This window comes from Oreochromis niloticus, linkage group LG11, assembly GCF_001858045.2.
Source record: "Oreochromis niloticus isolate F11D_XX linkage group LG11, O_niloticus_UMD_NMBU, whole genome shotgun sequence".
NCBI classification, from domain to species: Eukaryota; Metazoa; Chordata; class Actinopteri; order Cichliformes; family Cichlidae; genus Oreochromis; species Oreochromis niloticus.
Genome location: NC_031976.2, coordinates 25,815,766 through 25,836,721, shown reverse-complemented (window position 1 = coordinate 25,836,721; position 20,956 = coordinate 25,815,766). Strand labels below are relative to the sequence as shown.

General features: G+C 41.6%; 1 protein-coding gene across 3 annotated transcripts in view; it reads left to right on the top strand.

Moving 5' to 3' along the window:
- The first annotated feature begins 1,808 nt into the window (after nucleotides 1–1,808).
- Nucleotides 1,809–20,956, top strand: part of bcam (basal cell adhesion molecule (Lutheran blood group)) — a 48,318-nt gene continuing 29,170 nt past the window's right edge. For 2 of the 3 annotated variants that reach the window (XM_005455261.4, XM_005455260.4), the window contains exon 1: nucleotides 1,809–2,112. In XM_005455261.4, coding sequence (XP_005455318.1) covers nucleotides 2,049–2,112 — 64 coding nt within the window. In that variant the 5' untranslated portion in view covers nucleotides 1,809–2,048. The remainder of the gene's footprint in view (nucleotides 2,113–20,956) is intronic. The other variant, XM_005455262.4, reaches the window with a different exon arrangement.

Below are 20,956 nucleotides of genomic sequence, written 5' to 3'. Positions count from 1 at the left end.
GCTTCAGCAAATAGTAACCACACTAATCACTTTATGTAATAACTGACTGGGAACATTCACTTCCACTCTTTTCTTCCTGCATATTCCTCACCTCTACAGTACTTATCCCTCTCCTTCACACCTGCTTATTACTTTATTTCCTTCATTCCTCAATTGCATGGACTTGTACAATCCACTTCAGTCTCATACTTTGTCCTCTTTCATCCTAATCTCTTCTCCCTTCTGCTGCAGCTCCAGTAGGTAATGAGTCAATACAGCTACTTTATCTATGACTAAAAGCCTTTTGTAAAAATGCCCTATTCTTGGATAAGTCAACGTAATCCACAGCTATGCAGGATGATAAGTCGTATTTAAGTTGGTGCAAGACTGGTTACTTCTTCCACCATAGGACAGAAGTCTTGTTAGTAGATCTCTACAGCATGGAGAGATGATTATGGCTGGGTCGATATCAGGGACGAGTGGCTGTATTGATGTTAGATAGCTGATGGGAAGAATTTCTTCCCTCCCTCCTTCATAGCCAGAAATACAGTGAAGAAAAGAGAGTTTAGGAGAATCAAAGTGTGTAAGGGTGCACAAGCTGCCTTAGTCTTAGCTACTTCCCAGTAGCCCTGTCAAGTGTAGAGAGAGCTGTTTGAGATTCAGCCAACCCCATCAACAAATCACATCCATAGCTAGTGTAAATCTATAAATAAGTCTACGTTAAAGTAGAGCAAGTTTGCAAGGATCCTATCGCCTCTCCTCTTTGAACAGGACTGAAAAAATATTAACCAGCACTTTTGAGCCAACTATGTTTGGAATGCGTGTCTTTGAGTGCAACTGCTCCACAAGGGGCTATTATTACCTGCAGGGAGTGTCGATTGTTTAGAACTGCTCCATGGTCATCAAGTCCCCTGCTAGAAAAAACTACAGCTGGGTAGATGTTTATGTCGTGTGCTTAGATGAAGTTTTTTTTAAAATGAAGTCTTCAGATCATAAACCCATAGTGGTTTTTGTTTTTCAGTTCCAAGCTTATGGGATTTGACATCAATCAGTTTCATCGGTCAGACAAGATCCACTCCCAGCACAAAGACTTGTATGACTATACTGGGGATAAGCCACTTAGATCCTCATGATAATTGTTTATGTGAGCAGTAAATACCAAAATAGGCTGTGGCACACCCTTTAAAAACCCAAAGAGATTCTGAAGAGATTTCATGTCTAAGAATGAATGGTATGTCTGTCAATGACAGACAGCTTATCTAGCTCCAAGAAATGGCCTCCAGTTGCTTTGAAAATGAAAAACATTATTTCCAATGTATGCAAGTTGGGGATGTTCCACTTTAAGGGTCTAAGCAGGGCAGGAAATTTAAGAAGAATATTATGGATGGGCATGGGTTGTTCTAAAGCCTATTTTATTAAGGACATTTATTTATTTATTTAGCTAAGTCATTACCTTCTCAATAACCCGGCGAAACACATACTTTAAGCTTTGGCCCATGTCTAGATTGAATTTAAAGGTTTCTAGGCAAACCAAACTATCAATTATGACTGTGATTCAACCTTATGCATTTTATAGCGAGTTCCCTATAAGCTTAGTTAGATTTTTACGAAAGGGGTGCTCTTTTTGAGCTGAGAGTCAGTGAGGCTCATGATAAAATCACTTTTAACTTCCCTTTAAGAGATCCTGCGGGCCCCCATGGACATATAGGCCCACGATTAGTCAAGCAAGTCTTTTCATTGCAAGGGAGAGAGAGAGAGGGAGAGAGAGAGAGAGAGAGGGGGAGGAGGGGGTTGTTTTGAGCGGAGAGGGGGTCACCTTTTGTGCAAATATATCAACCAAGTAGACTGCCACCAGCATCAAATTTCCGTGTGTGTGTGAGAGAGAGAGAGACACGAAGAGTGCGCTGGACTCATTTTCCAGAGTGAGCGAGCGACAGAGAGAGAGAGAGGTTCAGAAAGCTTTGGAGCGTTTAAAGAAGAAACGACTTGCTGCTGTGCCACATTTCCACTCTGTACACCCTTTAAAAACACCGTAAATACATTTTCCCGAAAAAGTTGGAAAAGCGGCCATGGACGGGATAACATACGGACGCACGCTGCTCTTGTGCACCTTGCTCCTCTGGGTATTTCAAGGTAAGTGACCTTAGTACTTTCCGTTATATTTTAAACGGACTCTCTCCTTCTGATTAACTTTCCCATGCTGTTGACAGCGTGCTGGCAGGATTTCGATGCCTTCGGGCTGAAAATGTATACTTTCTTTTTTTAGCGGAGTCCGACTTTGAGATATCCGCCGCTTAAGCCACAAACCTGTCTGTCGGCTACGTGCCGCTGCGGCTTATTAAGTTCTGAGCTATTTCATTAAGTTTGCCTGTGTCTGTAATTTATTGTTTTATCCTGAGAAACCGTAACCTACTTATTTACAAATGAGAGAAGCAGGATAAACCGAATCTAGTGGAAACCGGATTTATTCCCGGTTCAGCTCTGCACCAGTCACAGGTCACGCAGTCTCGATGAGTTGTTCACTAACGGGATGTTGCATGTCGCACCTTTGGCTGTGAGTGGATGTGCGGGAGCTGCATTTCTGCACCTAAATGCACTTTTTTTTAATGCGGTACTTTCGTTTGTGCTACATCCGCCCCCCCAGCAACAACAACAACAAACAAACAAACAAAACGACCCCCGCCTAAAAAAAAGACCAACAAAAAATATGATGTTCAAGTTCAGATGAAGTAGCCCGTAGCTGGAAGAGAATCTACAAAAAGCTTTAAATCCTCTGATCACCCCAGTGAATCTCTTACCCTGGAGTGAAAGTCATAAGCTTTTATTGTGAAGACCATGTTGCTCCTCTCTTATTCTGTCTCATTCACGTCTGCCTGCTGCGGTGCAGTTTCCAGCGCTTTGATGTCTGATCTGCGGGATTTTCTGTCTCCTGTGTTGGCAGTGAGCCTTACCCTAAGCACCCCTAGGTGCTGCCAGAGAAACTAAGCCAGTTTAAATGCAACTTGATTTTGGCCTTGCATGTTCTTTGTCAGAGAAAAGTTTAGGATTGTGATCAAAGCCCATATTTCAGAGAAATGATGTGGCGCTGCATCAGGTTTATAGCTGTTCTAAGTGTGGCTGAGGCGCATCTCTCCTCAGAATATCACTGTAATATTTCATTGCTTAATTTCCTTAAAACATGGACTACATCATGATTTTTTTTTGGCATTTTTCACATGCATGAGAAAGGTAGAGGTGTAGTCAAGAGTGGTAGCTTTGTGGTTGTCTATGGCAATAATAGACATTGTGGGTTCAGCACTTAAGACAACCTGAAGGATGATGGTTATATTTCGTCTTTTCTTACACTCTGTTTCCTGCATCACATCACAACAGTTGTGCTTTGCTGTCTGTCTGCCCTTGATCGAGCTTTAAACAGGTACCTTCAAAAAGTGCCCTGTAATTAATGAAGTAAGTAGTGCATCACACATCAGGCAGCTGTGCCGCATTGATTTAAAGGCTTGGCTCCAGGTGCTGTGCTCCCCCCTACCCCCCTACCCGCCTGCCCCATCCCCTCTGTGCCACGCCCTAGAGTTGCTGCTGGAAGGTCTGCTTAAGTCTGAGGATAAATCTTTCCTTTCTTATTTTTCCTTGGAGATAAAGTTTGTCAAAGTTCTCTTTTTCTTTGTCTTTCTTTTGGCTTGACTTTGTCTAATAATACCATCTTGTTATTTTGGGATTGTTTCATACAGACCTACATTCTCAAGCAGACATTGTGCACATATGAGAAGTTAACCTTTAATGCCAGGCAGGGCATTTCACTTCCACTTGCATTTCCATTTTCTACTTGCAAGCAGTGCAAGCTCCAACTGTGTCATTGGTGAACATGGATCTGACCAAAATAGAACAGAGGCACAAATATCAACCACCGGGTAGTCATATTTTATAATTTGTTTGAGACTGTTCGGGCATGGGAAAAAAGTTATCTACAAATGGTACAACCACTCATAGATAACCACAGATACCATGACAGCACCCTCTACTGACTGTAAACATTTTGACAGGAACAGTGAAGGAAGTGAGGAGTTACAGAACTTCAAAGTGTGCAACGAAGAAGGTCAGAGAGGATTACAGTCACTGGAAAAGTTGGACTATTAAAAGATATCGTAATTATTTCTGAGGTTAAAAAGTAAAAGGACAGTAAAATAATTCTTTTTGTAATGATATTTATTTCTACTTTTTTTCTATCACAGTCTGACTGATAAAGATGGATACAGTTTATAAAGGCTTATTATTTGTTTATTTATTTTAGATCTTCCCATCTATGTGTACTGGAGCCAACAGGCACCTCTGCATTGGATGTGTTGGATGCACATGCTCTTAGTTTACTCAAAAGGAAAAAGGCCGTATGTACGAGCATGCCAGTAATTACTTAAGTGACACATGTGTATGTGTTGTATGGCAGCCTGGATCGCCCTTAGGTGCTCGGCATGCTGATGCCCTGAGTTATACTGACCCACTGACCCGTTCACTCAGACATTCCTCCTGTATTACTTGCCACAGGAATCAGCAATGAAAAAATTTGTAAGTCTGTTGGAAATTAGCAACACAATTTTTACACCTGAGACAAAAAAAGCAATTAGAAAAAATTCCATTTATGAAGTTAGTGTTTTGTGTTATTGTTTTTGTAAAATATAAACAGTAAAGTTGCTGAAGTTTAAGGCTGCTTTAAGTATACTTAAAGGTAATAGCCTCCCATACCCCCCAATACCCCTAGAAGACATACTGCGTGATGCAGAATAAAGAAAAGCAGAGTTTAAGTCAACAGTGCGTTCTTTGTGGTTGTGTGTATGACAAAAATGATAAGAATATTTTTGTGGGAATTTACTGTAAATGTTTGTCTCAACTTTTTATCTGTGACCAACCTGTGGTGTTAGAAGGAGCCTGTGGTGTTGGTGTAGATGATGGTGGTTGACGTTCTCACACTATGCTTCCTGTAATGTATTTCTCTGGCATCCCTAATAGAAACAAATGCAGTTTTCTTGAATTAAAAAAAAATCTTAATCTGTCATTTTTAACCAAACATTAAGCTTTTTAGCTTATGTTTTCTTAAGTTCACTTTAATGAATATTTTATTTACAACTGGACCCTTCACGCCTCAAAAAGTGCCCTGTAATAGAATACATTTGTAGTCAACAGTAGCTTCTTTGTGGTTTTGTATATGTCAAAAATAAGTTAATCAAGATTTGTGGGTATTTGCATAAGTTGTGTTAGCACCATATCTATGATCAGCCAGTGGTAATTTAAGGGAACAAGTGGTCGTGGTGCCCATAATCTTTTCTTCCTTTCTCACGCTGTGCTTCCTTTTTTGGAGAAAGAGTTTCTCTGGTCAGTGTTTTTGTGTTGTTTTTGTTATAAAACACACACATTAAAGTTACTGTAGATGTTTTTTTTATCCTAATGAAAAAGACTGTGGGATTATGGTAAAAACTACAAAAGATAGTCAAGATGGTTACGAACAAGTGGAGAGAATCATTGTGACAAGCATCAGCTGAGTTCAAGGTGTTATCCCCTAACATGTACGGTCAGCCTCTTTGTCTAACACCGCCCTAATTCCCACAGTCATTTCCTCACGTTTAATTTCTGTGCCCCCTGCCAGACCAGCTTCAAAAGTGCACCCCCTGCAGCGATGTGTAATTATTATGGTATTAGGTCAGAAAAAGAGCCATTTAGCCGCAAGGAGGTAAAATCTAGAAGACCTTTTTCACGGCTGTCCTGGGTCACTGGGTTTGAATTTTGTGCAACCACACGCTTGTATCCATTCTTAAATTTGTGAATGCTATAATGTATATGTTTGCACTGAAAGAACCGAAACACATAGATACCTAGTTAACGTGCACTGCACTGGAGTCTGATGTTCAATACTGGGAAGAAGGTACATACTTATCTCAGTGTTATTTAGGCCTCTGGGGGTGGTGGGTTTGGAGTGGAAAGGCTGTAATTATGATGTTTGGGAACATATGTGTCTGTGTGACAGTAACGAAACGGAATGAGGGGCATACCTGTGGACATGTCATAGCTTGCCCTGCAATGTGTGTGTTTGTTTGTCGTCACCTCAAATTCTATGGAAAAGGACTTCCTTTCTCACTTTAAAGCCCCCTCTGACCACAATTCACGGGCAGTAATCCACATATAAACAAACAGTTACAATGCACTTTTCACCTCACCATCTCGAGACAGTTTTATAGGTGAAAAGCTGGAGTCTCTTCACTGCCAGGTTGCATTCTTGTGCTTTAAATGGATTTGACTCAGTCGAACAACCTCTGGCCACAAATTGAACATTATTCAGTCAAAGTAAAGGGCACATTCAGGTTTGACTTGTGGTTGGAAGTCCATTTAGTAATCACTGGGTTTAGAGAAGGGAATTTTAGCATGCCCGCTAGTGTTTATAATTCACAGTGAGTAAAACGTTAAAGCCCTTTGCAGCAGTTCGATAGGGCGCTAATGTTAGCTCGTGAGCTGGCACTCAGCCCTGATAGTCTACTGGGAATCTACAGATGGTAGACTGTGTGGTTAATCTTGGAAAAATCAGTCAGTAAGAACGAGAGAAGAATGTGGATTGGAAATGTAATGGAAAAGTAATGACGAAAAGTTTTTCGTCACTCTCATATATAACAAGAGTGTCAGAATGGCAAGACAAAACTGTTACACACACACACACACACACACACGCAAACAAACAAACAAAAGGCCTGTTTCTCCAGATTTGCTTTGTCTATGTTCCCATCTCTCTCACTCTATAATCATGTTTCTTATTACTTGTCTCATCTTTGTATTCCTCTGTCTGCTTTACACGCTGTCTTGGTCTGGTTGGTCTTTATATCTTTTATCTTTTTAAAACAATTTTTTTATTTTAAAGTCCCTGCATTATGACTTTTTCTGGTTGCTTTTACACCCATCTCTAGAGCTGTTATATGACAGATTTTTGGCCACTAGACATGTCCTTGTTTTGCACTTTCTAGTGCACTCATTTCAGTGATCATGTCTGTCTCTGTCACAGTTTACATTTGAATATTTATTTAGATTTGTTTTAGTGGAGAACTATTAAAGCTAATACTCTATAAGAATGCCACAAATATTAAGCAGTAACCAATGTAATCATATGGTTTGGCCTGTTTGTTTTAAGGCTTGCCATTAGTGGGTGTGTAAAGAGCAAAGGAAGGAAGCGGAGAGGAAGGGTAGGACGGAGACAGATCAAGGGATGGGATGAGAGATGATTACAGCTCACTATTGTCTTGCCACTGTGTAGTCTTGTTCTTCTTATCCCAGGGGAGGAAGTTGACAGCAGTGGGTAATTTCAAATACAACCTTGAAAAGAAGCACTTCCTTAATTGTGCGTCCTTGCCTCAATATGTGTATATGTGGTGGCAAATTGGGGCTGGCGGTTGCAATTCAGGGTTGCAGCAAAATTGAAAATTCACACAAAGCTTTTTCAAGAGACGAGGTTAAGTGCTGCCAGTCCATTTAGCAGGAGAGTGCCGAAGCAACATGCAGATAAAAACCGTTATGTCTCACTGTGTTTGAGGGAGGAAGGCACAAAATAGGAGCAATGGCTTGAGCTCTTTTATATATCCAGTGTTTTCATCTGTGTCATAAAACAAAAACGAGCTACAGTCATTTGTTTCTGCCACACAACATGGATTCGCAAGTCCTGTCCTGTGCAGTAGTTTTCAGCAATCAAATAGCAGCCAAGAGACAGATAAAACTGACAAAAGTGATAAAGGCAGAGATAGCGGGAGTAAGATCAGTCAGACTGAGTGTGTCTGGATTGACGAATGCCAATTAAGAATGGGGAATGTCACGGAGAAAGCCTGCATCTGTGGCCAAGGAGATCATTTTCTTGGCAGTGGAGAAGAAATCCTAACCCCTGTGCCCCTCCAACCTTAAAGCCTCCATCTGACTGTTGGCTGGCAGAAGGTCCTCAGGGAGCCCCGCAAGCTGTTGCTTTTCAGACATCAACAGTTGCCTCAGCAGCAGTTGTTGAATGCAACCCCTCCAAAAAAGCGCTGTCACCCCCCTTCCTTCGCACACTAACACTTGGGGTCCATTACCACCTTGTGTCTTTCCATACCACTGGCTTTGTCTGGTATGGCGAAAGGAGAGAGTAAAATTGTAGAACTGGTGTTGTGAATGCACTCGTAACTACACTTGCTTGGTCCGTGGTTCATTGTGTATTTATCGAACATTTTAATAAAGGCTACTGAAAAATGAGGGTGAATTTTTATGCACTTCATGTGCCTCTAAAGTATAGTTTTCTAAATGTGGACAGAGACCTGAATGGACCCCTCTCCCAGGAATTGTTTCGAGGGTGGGGCTGCACTATAGTGGAGCCTCAAGGGATTTTTACTTCTTTTATCTGTATCACATAATGATAAGAAGGAGATGAGGGTGACTTGAAGTTCACTAGGTAACCGAGTTTTTTCTATTTACTCAAACTTCTCCAGTGGTTTTCCCAAACCTCAATGAGTAATCTGTCTTTTAAGCCACATTCCATGCCCTATCTCCCTGTTCCATCTGTCAAAACATTCTTGTGCCCCTTGAGTTTAATCTAGTTAATGGTTAAACAGCAGTGGTTAACCTCTCCAGTATGATTGGTCACTGTTTGACAATGAGATCTTATTGCTTTAACTAGGCCGTGGGGACCTCGGAGACTGGAGTAGTGAACATTAATCCTTTGCAATGGGAAGGAAGAGGTAAAGCAGAATGCGGAGGAGGGGGAGGGGGCTTGTGGAGGCATCTGTGGGCTAGGCTCAGAGGCGGTGTTTGCATTACACCTCCAGCAAACACCTTTGTGAGTGTTTGGTTCTTTGAATTGGATGTTTTCTATGACTTCATGCCTTTATGTGTGAGAGCATGTTACCTGAGAGCAAGCCCATAATATAGTCACTGAACAGCTCCAGTGTCAGTTTCAGAGGCTTTGAGTCAAAGAATTCACCTGAGGACATAGTTGGCCTTTGTTTTATGGAGGCTTTACTTTACCAGAGCCACACTGAAGCATCGACCATAACACTTGAGTTTTCTTTGCTCCTCTCTGCCTGTGTGAACTTGAGTTTGAAAGAGAAGAGTAGAGGAGTAACGTTTCCATGTCCTGACTGTTAATGTTCTCCGCAAGTCTTATCTTGTGGAAGTCGCTTTTCCTCTGTTGCATTTCTCTCTGGAATTTGGTTGTCAGTCTCTTTACTGCTCTCGACTTTAACTTCTCTACATCTCTCAAACTCATTTGTGTTTCTGATCCAGTAACGTCTTTTTTTTGTAATTCCATCCATCATCTGTCTATCAACTCCATCAGGACCTAATACATGCATCCTTTATCCTCCTGAGTTGTTGAAACATCCCCACAGCTTGAGCAGAAGGAGCCAATAGAAGCAACATCTCTCAAATCCGTGGATTTTCGATGCAGCGAGGAAAAGGAGTCATTTTTTCTATAACTGACATTTCAGCTAATGACAATATTCAAGCCAGAAGGGGTTTGACTCGCTGAGCAGCAACTTTCTGATTTTGTAACAGTATTTGTAAAGTTGCATCAGTTCGGTGCAGCAGCAGAGAGCATTCATGCTCGTCTTTGTTGGCAGCGCCGAAACGGAACCGTGTGGGTTTGTTCCCCGGTTGACTCCATATTTCGGTAATACAAGAGGAGTCAACTTTCATGTTTTCATTTTTTATTTAGTCTAACAGAAAAATGTACAAATGTGTTCCTGGCCCATATGAATATTACATCCAAAATCAATAGAATTCAATTGGGTTATGACTCCATCGGCTAAATGACTCCCAATTGCATGTCTGTGAATTCTTCGGAACAACAATCATGATATGATGGATAGTTATTGTGGGTATAATGGCAGACTAACATAGTGCCTAATTGATTTAGTCTCTTGTTATTAAGGACTAAAGTAATTATAATCCTAGTAGTTTGCCGCAAAAGCATCTTGCATTCTGCCCCAGCAGGCATAGTGCAGCATTAAGACTACATTTACTTAACCATTATTCTTACTGAATTATTATCAAGCGGTTGGGATCTAAGCGTTCTATGCACTGATGCAGTAATTTGATGGAGCACTTGTGAATCAGGAGACTGGGTATTCGGTCTTTGAGAGAGGCTGAGAGGTCTAGGATGGGAGTTTGGTGGACCTGCTTTGATCCCATTTCCCACTCACACCATCCTCGCTCACTCATACTCTTTGAGATTTGTCTCCGCAGAGAATGATGAAAGATATGCCAACTCTTCATGTTGATTAGCAGTCTAGGCGTGTGCATTGCTCTTTGTGTGTATGCGTGTGCCTGTCCATTGAAAGCTGTGTGTGAGGGTGGGATTGGTTAATGGCAGGGGCAGAGAGGACACATGTTCAATAATAAGGCCTGACAAAGAGGGACAGGCAGAGGGAGGGATAGAGGGAGGATGGGAGGATGATGGAGCATTCGGTATGTCAGTGCTTTTCATTTTCATCGCTCCCTTCTTCTTACAGCTAGAAATCAATATTATGATAACTAAACTATGCTCCCACATTGAACTATATCGCAATATGATCAATCACGTAACAAAAGCAGACTGCATACACAGAGCTAAGCATATAATGACTTACTTTGCTTGAAATTATTGATTTAAACTAGGAGTGCAACTAAGAACTGATGCTGTAATCATTTAATTGCTATTTTAACTATAGCAATATTGAAGAAAGACAAAAAAAAGTTATCATTGCATCTCTAATTTGGACCTGTGCGTTAAATATAACATAATTTATCATCACTTGAATGATAATAATACTAATGAATACAAATGAAGCTGCATATCTCAGCTTTTTATGTCATCTCTCCTGCACCCTAGATTTGTAGACCTCTGTATGTGAACAAGTGCACTTAATAGTCTTTTTTCCCTACATTGTCCTGATTAGAGGTTATGTGACATAAGAGGTTTTTAGGCAGTAGTACTAGATAGTAGTAGAGTAATAGCAGAGACATAGAAACTATGAGGCAGGGTAAGATACAAGTGTATTCCACTCAACCGTTCACACATGCTGTAGCTCTGGGACTCCTCAGAGCTTCACTGTTTTATGTATTTTACAAGGAGGACTCTCTGCACCTGAACAGTGCTACATTGTTAAGGCATTCCTGTAGGCTGTTGGAATGCAAGTATTAATACTGGGCAGATTACGCACATAGCAGAGAGAGAAAGAAAGATAGGGAGAGAGTCAATGAAAGAAAGGAGTGAGAGGCATATAGAAGAGAGGAGGTGCAGAGTAAAGGGAGCAGAGGAAGGCAGCAGGGTTGCCCAGTGAAGTATGGTACTTACTGAAGTATAGTTGTAACTATGTGGGAGTTCATGTCTAGAATGCAAACCACATTAACAGAACTAGTAGATGTGTGTACATGTCACAAAGGGGAGAGTTCGCGCTGGGTGTGGGGCCAGAAGTTGCTCTGTGTGTGGGCATCCGTCACTTGAAGCAGCTAAAGCTGTTAGAAGCATGTGAACATTACTGCAACCCCAACATAACTTAGAATCCAGACTTAACAGAAGTTATAAATAGATGTGTGTGTGTGTTCAATCCCATGTCAATAGCAGTACCAGCTTGTGATGGGACAGTGGTGAGTTTTCAGGCAAGCCCACACGAAAATGCAGAAAGGGTCCTCAACAGCTTGAACAATCCCACTTTTGCTTTTCTCTTTCATTTTCTTGCTTAACTTTTACTGGCTTTCCCCCCCTTTGCTTCAACTTAAGTAAAAATTTTCTTTAATTCTTTTTTTTTTTTAATCTCTTAAGGATGCTAGCATAACTTCTCTCTTTTTGCTCAGTGATAGTTTCTTATATTAGACTCTGTCTTTTTTTGATTTACAGTATATCATACGACGCTGCAATGGTTGTGGCTCCTAGTTTGCCAGCTGGTGGTATATGATCCAGCCTGTCAGAGAAAGAGCCTGTTCTCCTTGGCAAGGAAGTTAGCAGGTTAAAGCTAGCCAAAAATCTACCATCTATCACATACACCCTTTTCTGTAGCCCCTCACCCACATACAAACTCTCCACCTCGCCCCATCTGTTTGTGTTTGTGTGTATGTGTGCCTGTTTGGCACAGATAAAGGGGCAGTTGGTGTAACGGTTCACAGGAGCACCAAAGCCCGGCCCACTATCGGCATGACAGGGCAAAGATAGTTAAGGCTCAGGGTGCCGGAATAAGCAAAGCTAATGCTAACTCTCTGCTTATATACACTTAGAGGTGCTTCATGCTAGGAGCAGTTTGAGGAGATCCAGACCTTATGGTTATGATGCTAGCAGCCAAACAATGGCATGCTTGTCTTCCTGCTGCTATCCACCTGCTCTCTCTTCTCCTGCCTTGGTTATATCCAAGTATCAAAGCAGTACTGACTGTCCTTCACTGAATAATCCTCCCCTTCTACCCACTTCTTCCTGTTTTCCACTCTTTCTTGGCTTTCTCCCAATGCACAGTTAGCTAGTTTAGCAGGAAGGAGGAAACCGGCGGTGGGTACGGGTGAAGCAGAAAGAGCTGGACAGTCATAGACTTAAAATTTTAGTTGCACCAGCTGTATCTTACTCTCTCACATTATCTCTTTCTTAACCTCTCCTATTAGCCACCCAGGCCTTTTTGCCTGTTTCACCTTCATTCAGCTACTTTTATGTCCTCATATCTTTTATTGCTACTGCTATCATCATTGCTACTCCTTCAAATTTGTTTTGCTCATTTGACTTTTTACACCACATCCCAGTGCCAGGGCCTTCTTCTGCTGTTTCTTTATTCATGTCTCCGTCTATTCCCACTCGACTATGCGGTCAGAGCCCCTGCAGTGGATTATCAGTCAGTTGACTCACAAAGGGCAGCCAAAGCCTCCAGTACAAACATGAGACAATATCCAAATGATTGGCTGCTTGGCTCTGGACCATGGAAACAAGCCGCCATATCAGGCTGAGCCAGGCTCGGTCCACAGGTCTGCCCATAGACCACATTATGCTGTAACACTGATACACTGTAGTGTTTTTGTTTGTTTGCTGCAACTGGCTTCTGGTGTAGCACAATCCAAAATGGAATAAATTATCAGATGAATATAGAAACTGTCATCGATTGCTTTTACATGCAGTTATAATGCGTATGACTGAGAGGTAGAGTTTACTATGCAGAATTCATGTAAAGTAATTACAGTAATGGCCAGAGAGGAGGAAAAGAGGAAGACAGAGAACACAGAAGAGATTTGTGGATGTAGTGAAGGAGGACCATTTCAAGTAGCTGTCCATTAATTTTCTGTTAATTGACTATTCGTTGCAGCTCTAATTCGTGTATATAAACTCTATTCTGTTCAGCTTCCATATGTTTCCTGGTATTTGTGAAATGTTAGGGGTGAAGCAACCAGTTGGTGTGATTCATGACAGGAAAGGGTGGTGAGCATCTGGGCGCTAGTATGCTGAATGTATACTCTGAGTATAAAACCTCTTTAATCTTAGGAACACACTGTCCCCAATCTTTCGAGCCATCTGCCTTCACTTGTGCATGGCTAAAACTTAAACTAAAGTGTTACCTCCATGTGTCTCCCTGCTACCTCTGCCTGTATCTCACAGCTCATTATTGAGACACATGGTTGGCCCCGCTTCCCTTCCAGCTGCATTTCTGCTTAGAGATGGATCGCTGAAGTCATGGAAAATTCTGGAGGTCTAATGACAGACAGCTTCCACGTCTCCTGTCCATCAACTTAGCTCACCTCTCTTTCACATTCCTTAGGTCACACCTGGTTAGTATTACTTGCTTCTTCAGGGATTTGACAGATATCCCCCTCCTTCCTCCTCATTCTACCCCTGCCATATACCTGTATGGACAAGCTTTTCCTTGCCAGTGAAAACCTCTCTCAAACACCCCATCATAAATGTCAAGATTTGCCCAAGAGCTCCCAACATAACTGCAGAATGTGTCTAATTCTAGGTTTTACAACGGCATGCAGTTCTGTTTTCTTTTGTGACACACAGACTCAAGATACATTCTTTCAGAAAACCCCCCAACGCTGTTAACTCAAAATATAATCATGAAAACAATTCTGAAAATGTAGATTGAATAGCTTACTCATGATCTTGAAAGCAGTTTTATCAGTAAAGTATGGATGATGTCAAGTGGAAATATGGCAAGGCAGCGTCATCACCTTTGAGTTTGTTTTATTAAAATGAGTTCCGTTGCGTTATGTCTGCTTTCCCCTCTGCTCTCCACCTCCCCCATCCCCATTCCCGTAATGAAAAGAATAGCTAACAGCTATGGATATAGTCAGAAGGTCGCAGATGTCTGGTAATATTCAGGATGTATTTCATTTCACCCCCTTCTCTTAATTTTCACTTCAGTTTAGCAATGGCTGTTACATTGCGCTGATTTTCATTTCCCATATGTTGCTTTCAAAATTAGCAAAACATATAAAAGCACTTTTATCTTTTTCCATCTTGATCGTGATCGTTGTCTCCAGTCCTTTACCCTTTGTTTGTCTCCCTTTTCTCTTCACATCTCCTTTTCTCCTCCTTGTTCTTTAACCATTCATCAATGCTATCTTCCTTCTTCTAGCATCACATGTGTTCATGTCACTACATCACCAGATTCTTAGAGGGGATGGATGGTGCCAGGGTTGTAGAGGTGTCGATAGTTGTTCTTCAACACCCCTGAAAACTTACAGAAACCTCCTTCTCTTGGATGTACACAGCAATCCTTGCCTTACAAACATATGATGTTTTATTTCCTCCATTATGCTAAACAACCAGCAGGTAAGACGCCCACCCGGACCATCTGCTTCTGTAAAAAACCCCAAGCAAGCCTACTGGGTCAGAAAGCAGGATTTTTCTTTTTAGCTTTATATTTTAATTTACAGAGAATGTGTTTTCAAGGAAAACAACTATAGTCAAGAATATATTTTCTGGTGTTGTTGAGGATTCTCAGACCAAAATTTAATCACTGAAACGTGTTCATTAATATGACTTTTCTCCACACTTTAATTAAAGAAGAGGAACAAATCACTCTCCACATAGTCAGCCTCTGTGGTATGCTGCAGCCATGATTAAAGTGATACAAGGACACCCTGACACACTCCTTTCATATCCTTCATTTTTCCTTTGATCTTTGTATGCTGAAAATTAGCTTCACATCTCCAGGCCAGTCTGGTGTATGTTTACTTTAGTGTTTTTTTCCTTCCTGTCAGCGTCTGTCATCTCTGTCATCTGTGTAATCTCTTCATGAAATCACTTGAGTCATTCTAACTTCATAAATGTATTGTTTTTCTTGATATGGTATCTTGCATGAGAATGGAGACAAACGTGGGTGTCGCAAGAAGAGAAGGGGTGTTTGTTTGCATCTGATAACAAAATGGAAAGAAAGAATAATCGGTAACAATCATTTACTGTCACATGTTGTCACATGGCTGTCAGATGTTTGCACGTCTTTATTTCCTGTGCTTTGTAACCCAAAGATACATGTTGTCTGTACTGCTACAAATTACAGAAAAGTAACAAATCCTGACATGATAAAAGCTAAAAATGATCAAAAATCTAATGATTTATTTTTAATTATCTGAAAAAAAGGCAAAGTCGCTTTTAACATTAAATGAATCCCCTCCCCCCAGTTAGTTTCAACCTTTTAAAAATTAGCCTAATTTTAGATGATGACTCATGTGCTAATGTTGCCATTTTCTATCAAAAGAGAAAGCATACTAAAGACCACTATACTGATGAAATGTCTGTGGCAAACAAAGGCCTTGCATAATTGTACATTTATATGTATTGTGTATTCATGTTAGTGTGATTTTTTGTGTGTTTGCTGTGTTGTTGTGAGAAGAAGCACAACTCAAAGGGTCAGAGATCCATCTGGCGTGAAGATCTCATGGGAGGTCAAAAACATCACACGTCAGCATTTGACCTTGGATGTGTACACCATTAAAAGGAGAAAAAGGATTAATGGTATTTTTGTCCTGTGTTTTATTCTGCGAAAAGCTGGCCACGTGTTTTCACAGAGAACTGCCATAGAATAGGTCCAATCTGTTTTTGTGTTGTCTGGGTTATATAAAAGGACTGCGAATGTTTCGTGGTTCAAAAGCATGGTAGGGGAGCAGAGTTTGGGTTAGACATTTTTCATTGACATTATTCTGTCTAACCTTCTCCCCTCTCAGCCTCTACTCGCCACTCTCTTTCCATGACAACACCCCGCTGATTTGCTCTTTCTTTGACTGTGCTGACTCTTCCAGCAAACTCTAGAGCCCTCACCTGTACCTCCCCCTCCCCCTGTCCACACATTAGCCCCACAGTATCTTTGTTTTTCATCTCCTGGACCTGCAGGTCTGCGCACGTTGAGACACGTGTTGTTTTGTCTCTCTCAGGTTTCACACATTCCAGATATTATCTCCAGGCTCCAGTTAGCTTATCTAAGGAAAGGCGGTCAATCATTTGGCAGACAATGATAGATGGTGCCCTCTAAATCAGGCCTGATGCCTCCAGATGAAAGGCCTGCCGAAGGGGTGGCCTTGTCATGTTGGACAGTCGTCTAGTTATCATTTCAGATAACTTTGCTCTCCTGTTGTGTTTACTTTCCGATTTATCTCGCAGACTCACCAGAAAAGTGTCCCTGAGATCAGTTCAAATTAAAATGAATGATTATTATTTAAATCTTTGCTTCATTTGCCTAATTATTTCATCTGTTGTCTCCCATTTCTTTTCTAATCACATCATCATCCAAGCTATGAATAATAATTTAATGAAGCATTAATGAAAGTGAAAAATGTACGGGGTAGCAGATTGGAATTTTATGAGGACCGGAATAATGCACCTTCTGAAAGTCTCTGGTGAGCCTTGATGTGTAAATGAGTAAGACATCAGTGGTGCCTAAGTCAGAAAAATGTCCAATTTATGAGAAGTGGCTTCATAAAAAAATCAGAGCTTGAAATTGAAATTATTCATGGTTGACATTTCCTCGTGTTTCATTCTGCCATTTTAATTTTCAGGCTCTGTCGTTACAACCTTGGTTTTATCAGGTAACTGGCCGACAGTGTTCTCATTGTGTGTTTATTTCTGTCTCTGTGCGTGCCACCGTGTATATATCCACCTCTAATCCAGCCTTGGGCAGTTTCTGTCCCCTATAGGCTCAGTGTCAGCAGCTCGACTTTGATGTCAAGCCACAATTTATTCGTCTGTCTCTGTGGACTCCCCTGTTGTCCACATAATGTCAGGCAATCAATAATAATGTGACCTACCTATCTACTCTTGACTACCCACTGCTCAAGTTATTCACCCCACTGGCTGCACTTTTCCAATCTCTGACCTGCCCCTGCCCCTGAAGAAACCCTCGTATTCCCAATACTGCTTTTACCAATAATGCCTGTCTAGCTATGACAATAACCTATGTGTCTGTTACTGTGGTAACATACAGCCCTGTAAAGCAAAAGCGACCCCCTGCTTCTCTTGTTTAAAAAATAGTCTGCTCCTAATGAAAACAGATCAAGTCTGGAAGAGTAAGAATGGACACGGGGACGCATAAAGAAAGTGAAAAAAATCAAATGAAGAGATGAACAGCTGCTTGTTCATGAATATATTTGCTGAGCCCACCAAACTCCCACCCCCACCCACCCCAACTCGTTCTCCCTCTGTTGAACCCCCACTGTATTTCTGAAGAGCTAATAGAGAGTGGGAGAAGACAGGTGTGCCATTATAGTGCAGATTAGCAAAGAATGCTAGAAGGTTAAAACTGTCTGTCTAACTCAGATGTGTATTTGTGTGCGAGCTCATATTCCTGTGGAATTACATTAAAATCAGTGTGTGTGTGTGTAATACATGATCTGAATGCTTGTCGTGATATGCGTGCCCTGTCCATATGCTAAATGATATTTGAAAAATGCTCACTGGGTGTGTAAATGTGTGTGCGTGCGTGTGCATACCACATCTTTCTTCCGTCTCCTTGCCCTACCCATGTATGGCTGAGTGCTAGAACCTCGCTATCTTCTAGTCTCCAGCTTATCTCCTTGCCTGTCTTGGAGTGTTGGTGCAGAAAATAGAAACTACTTAGTGGGAATTCATTCTTTTTCTTTCCTTTCCTTGTTTGAAATATGTCCTTCACATGCAGCAAAATACTGTGCAAGAAAATGTGATGTGATTGGTGATGTGGAATGCTTTTAACTATCAGCAAGGCCTTTTTTCATTTTTATAATGAGTTATCTGCATGAGAAAACTGTTGGCACCAGTTTGACTCAGAATTCTATTTGGAAAAGCAGCCTGCATACGAATGAGTGTGCAGCTACTGTGTCTCCATCCATAAATATGTTGCAGTTAGCTATGTGTGCACATTGCCGTGTATATTTTCTCCTACCACCTAACGTCTTACATTGTGGTTGTTAGCGGGTTTTTCCAGTTCTCAGCCTCTCAGCCGGCCTAACACTAGCCAGTCAGTCAGCCATGTGGTCCCTCTCCACTCTAATTAAACTCACCGTGGTTCCAAAGACACAACCTCAATGCCAGACTTTGTGTCAGCTGCTGCCAAAACCCGTGCATGTACGGGTGTGTCAGAATGAGAAAAATGGAGAGGGAAGAGTGGTGTTATAAGCATATTTGCTTCTCTTTTTACTTAGTCAAGAGAAAGAATGTGCCAAGGCACAGGAGGACCAGTGGAAGAACAAATAGAAATGTGGGAGTAGAAACAAAGAAGGATCTACAGTAGACAGCACATTCAAATGATTGCCTTATGGAGGAAAAGAGGGAATTTAGTGGATTTTGAAATCAGGGAGAAGAAGGAGGAGGAAAATGACTGAGAATAGTAATTAACTCTGAATTATTCTATCTTTGAGGGATCAGGGGGATTAATCGAGGCTTTGGTTTGGATTCTGCACCTTTCCCTCTGTTGCACCATGGGAGTCTGGTTCCTGTATGCAAATGCGTGTTTGCGTGTGCACACATTTTCTGTGTGCATGCCCGCATGGTGTAGTCCAGAAGGCTTCATGTGTCTGTGCCAGTGGGCTTGTGACCATATCTACCAGCCACCCAGCCAGCCAGTGCTGGTGTGTGTATTGATGTGTGACTTTGTACCCCACACTTACTGAAGTTCATCCAAGCATTATAAGTTAATCCGCCATAATAGGCAAAAAAACAGAAAGTGGGGGCCATGGTAGGTAGGGTTTAGGGATGGGGGTGGGTGTAGGGCATTAAAACATAGTGAATGTGTGTTTCTTTGTCTCTGTGTATGCATAACAGTCTGCTATGTGTGAGGTATGTCAGTCAGGAGAGTGCAGATTCAGGGCTAGACACACCGTTTTAAATCCCAGGTTTATGTGCTGTTGGGACAGCAAGTGTTGATAAGCCAGTCAGGAAAACAGCACGTCATTCAGATAAAATCATGACTTTGACTGCCCTAAATCAGAGCTGTAAATCCCTCCAAACATGATAAGAAAATGTGTTTTTTTTCACAAGTGACTAATTGGTGTAGTATATAGAGGTGAGGAAGTTAGAGTCTAGTGGTTTCGCTGATATACTCTATGGAGGTCAGTAGTGGCAGTGAATTTTGCTGTTCTTAAGGAAAGAACAGAACATATAGTGTGCCGAGTCGAGAGTCATATATTCCGAGCACGAATTGAATGAGCTCACCTTTAGCCGAGATTCGCAGTACCTCTTAACCACGAGTGTTTTCACTGTCAACACTGTATTAGTCTGTTTGTCCAGACCATGAAGACCTAAGAAGAGGGAAGAGCTGGAGGGCAGGTGCAAGGGTAATTTTGTGATGGCTGAGGAGCTTTACCCAGCCTGTCTCAGAGCAGTGATCCATTCTCTATATACCCTGTTTCTCACTATCTCTTGACCACTGCCTTTCTGCATTTCCTCATTTTCATTTTTTTTGTGGTTCTTCTAGAAATTAAGATTTCCAAGCTGTTATCGTGCACTTTAGTAAGCTTCCAGGGACACACACACATGCACAAAGAGGCATGTGCCTTTTCAAGCTTTCATTACCACACTTTTGTGCTCTTTTCTTTCACCTTCACCCTATCTGCCTGCCAGTGGGTTTACCCATTCCTCTCTATCCCTCTATCTGCTCCTTACATGCAGACTTAACCAGCCTGCTGAGCACGATGGCCTGTTTTTAAAACACGGAGCAATGACTGGATAAGAAAACAGAAAAAGGATAAGGGACGCAGAGAAAGAAAAGAAAAGAGGAATGAATCGAGGCGTACTCCAGCAGCCTGTTATCTCATTACAGCGGTACCTTTCTTGTCATGCCCGACTGACTGACCCCCTAAGGAGGACTCTCACCCCCTTATAAGACCCTCTTTATTCAGCAAGCGCACTCGTATTTCAGCTTGGACACAAAGACGGGCGATTCTCTCTGGTTTTTGAGCCGTCCACACCAGATTTGTGCATCCAAAGAACACATTCAAACGTACAACACAGGCACATAGAGCAGCCTTTTTAGTCTGCAGTTATGAAATCATGCTTGCAGATAATGAAAGCTAATAGAGAGAGTGGATATCCATTTGTTCCACCATTTTCTCCCTATTCCAGCCCTCTCGTCTGGTCCCATGTGGGTATTAGAAGAGGAATTCAAGAGGGAACTGCTGTCAGCTAAAGTAGTGGAAATGGCGTGCCTCTCTCTTGCTTTTCTATCTCTTCTGCCAAAATGAAGGCTCATTAGCAGTGAAGGGAGGGCTGTGTCTAAAATGAAATGGATATAGTGCTATTCAGCACTCCTACAGACAGAGAGAGCGAGATTGGGGAAGAAGACTGTGAAAGATGTGAAAGACTTAGACAGTTCTCCTAAAGTGGAGCAGAAAAGGTAAATGAACACCGCCTGAATTTAATCAGTAAAAGCAAATGTGGAAAAGTCATGCTAAACAGGCTAACTGCAAGATGCCAGTTTTCTGTGAAAATGAAAACTCCTCTCTGGTGTTCTCTGTTCACCCATCCATCCATCATCCATCCATCCATCCTCTCCTGCTTATCCAATCCAGGGTC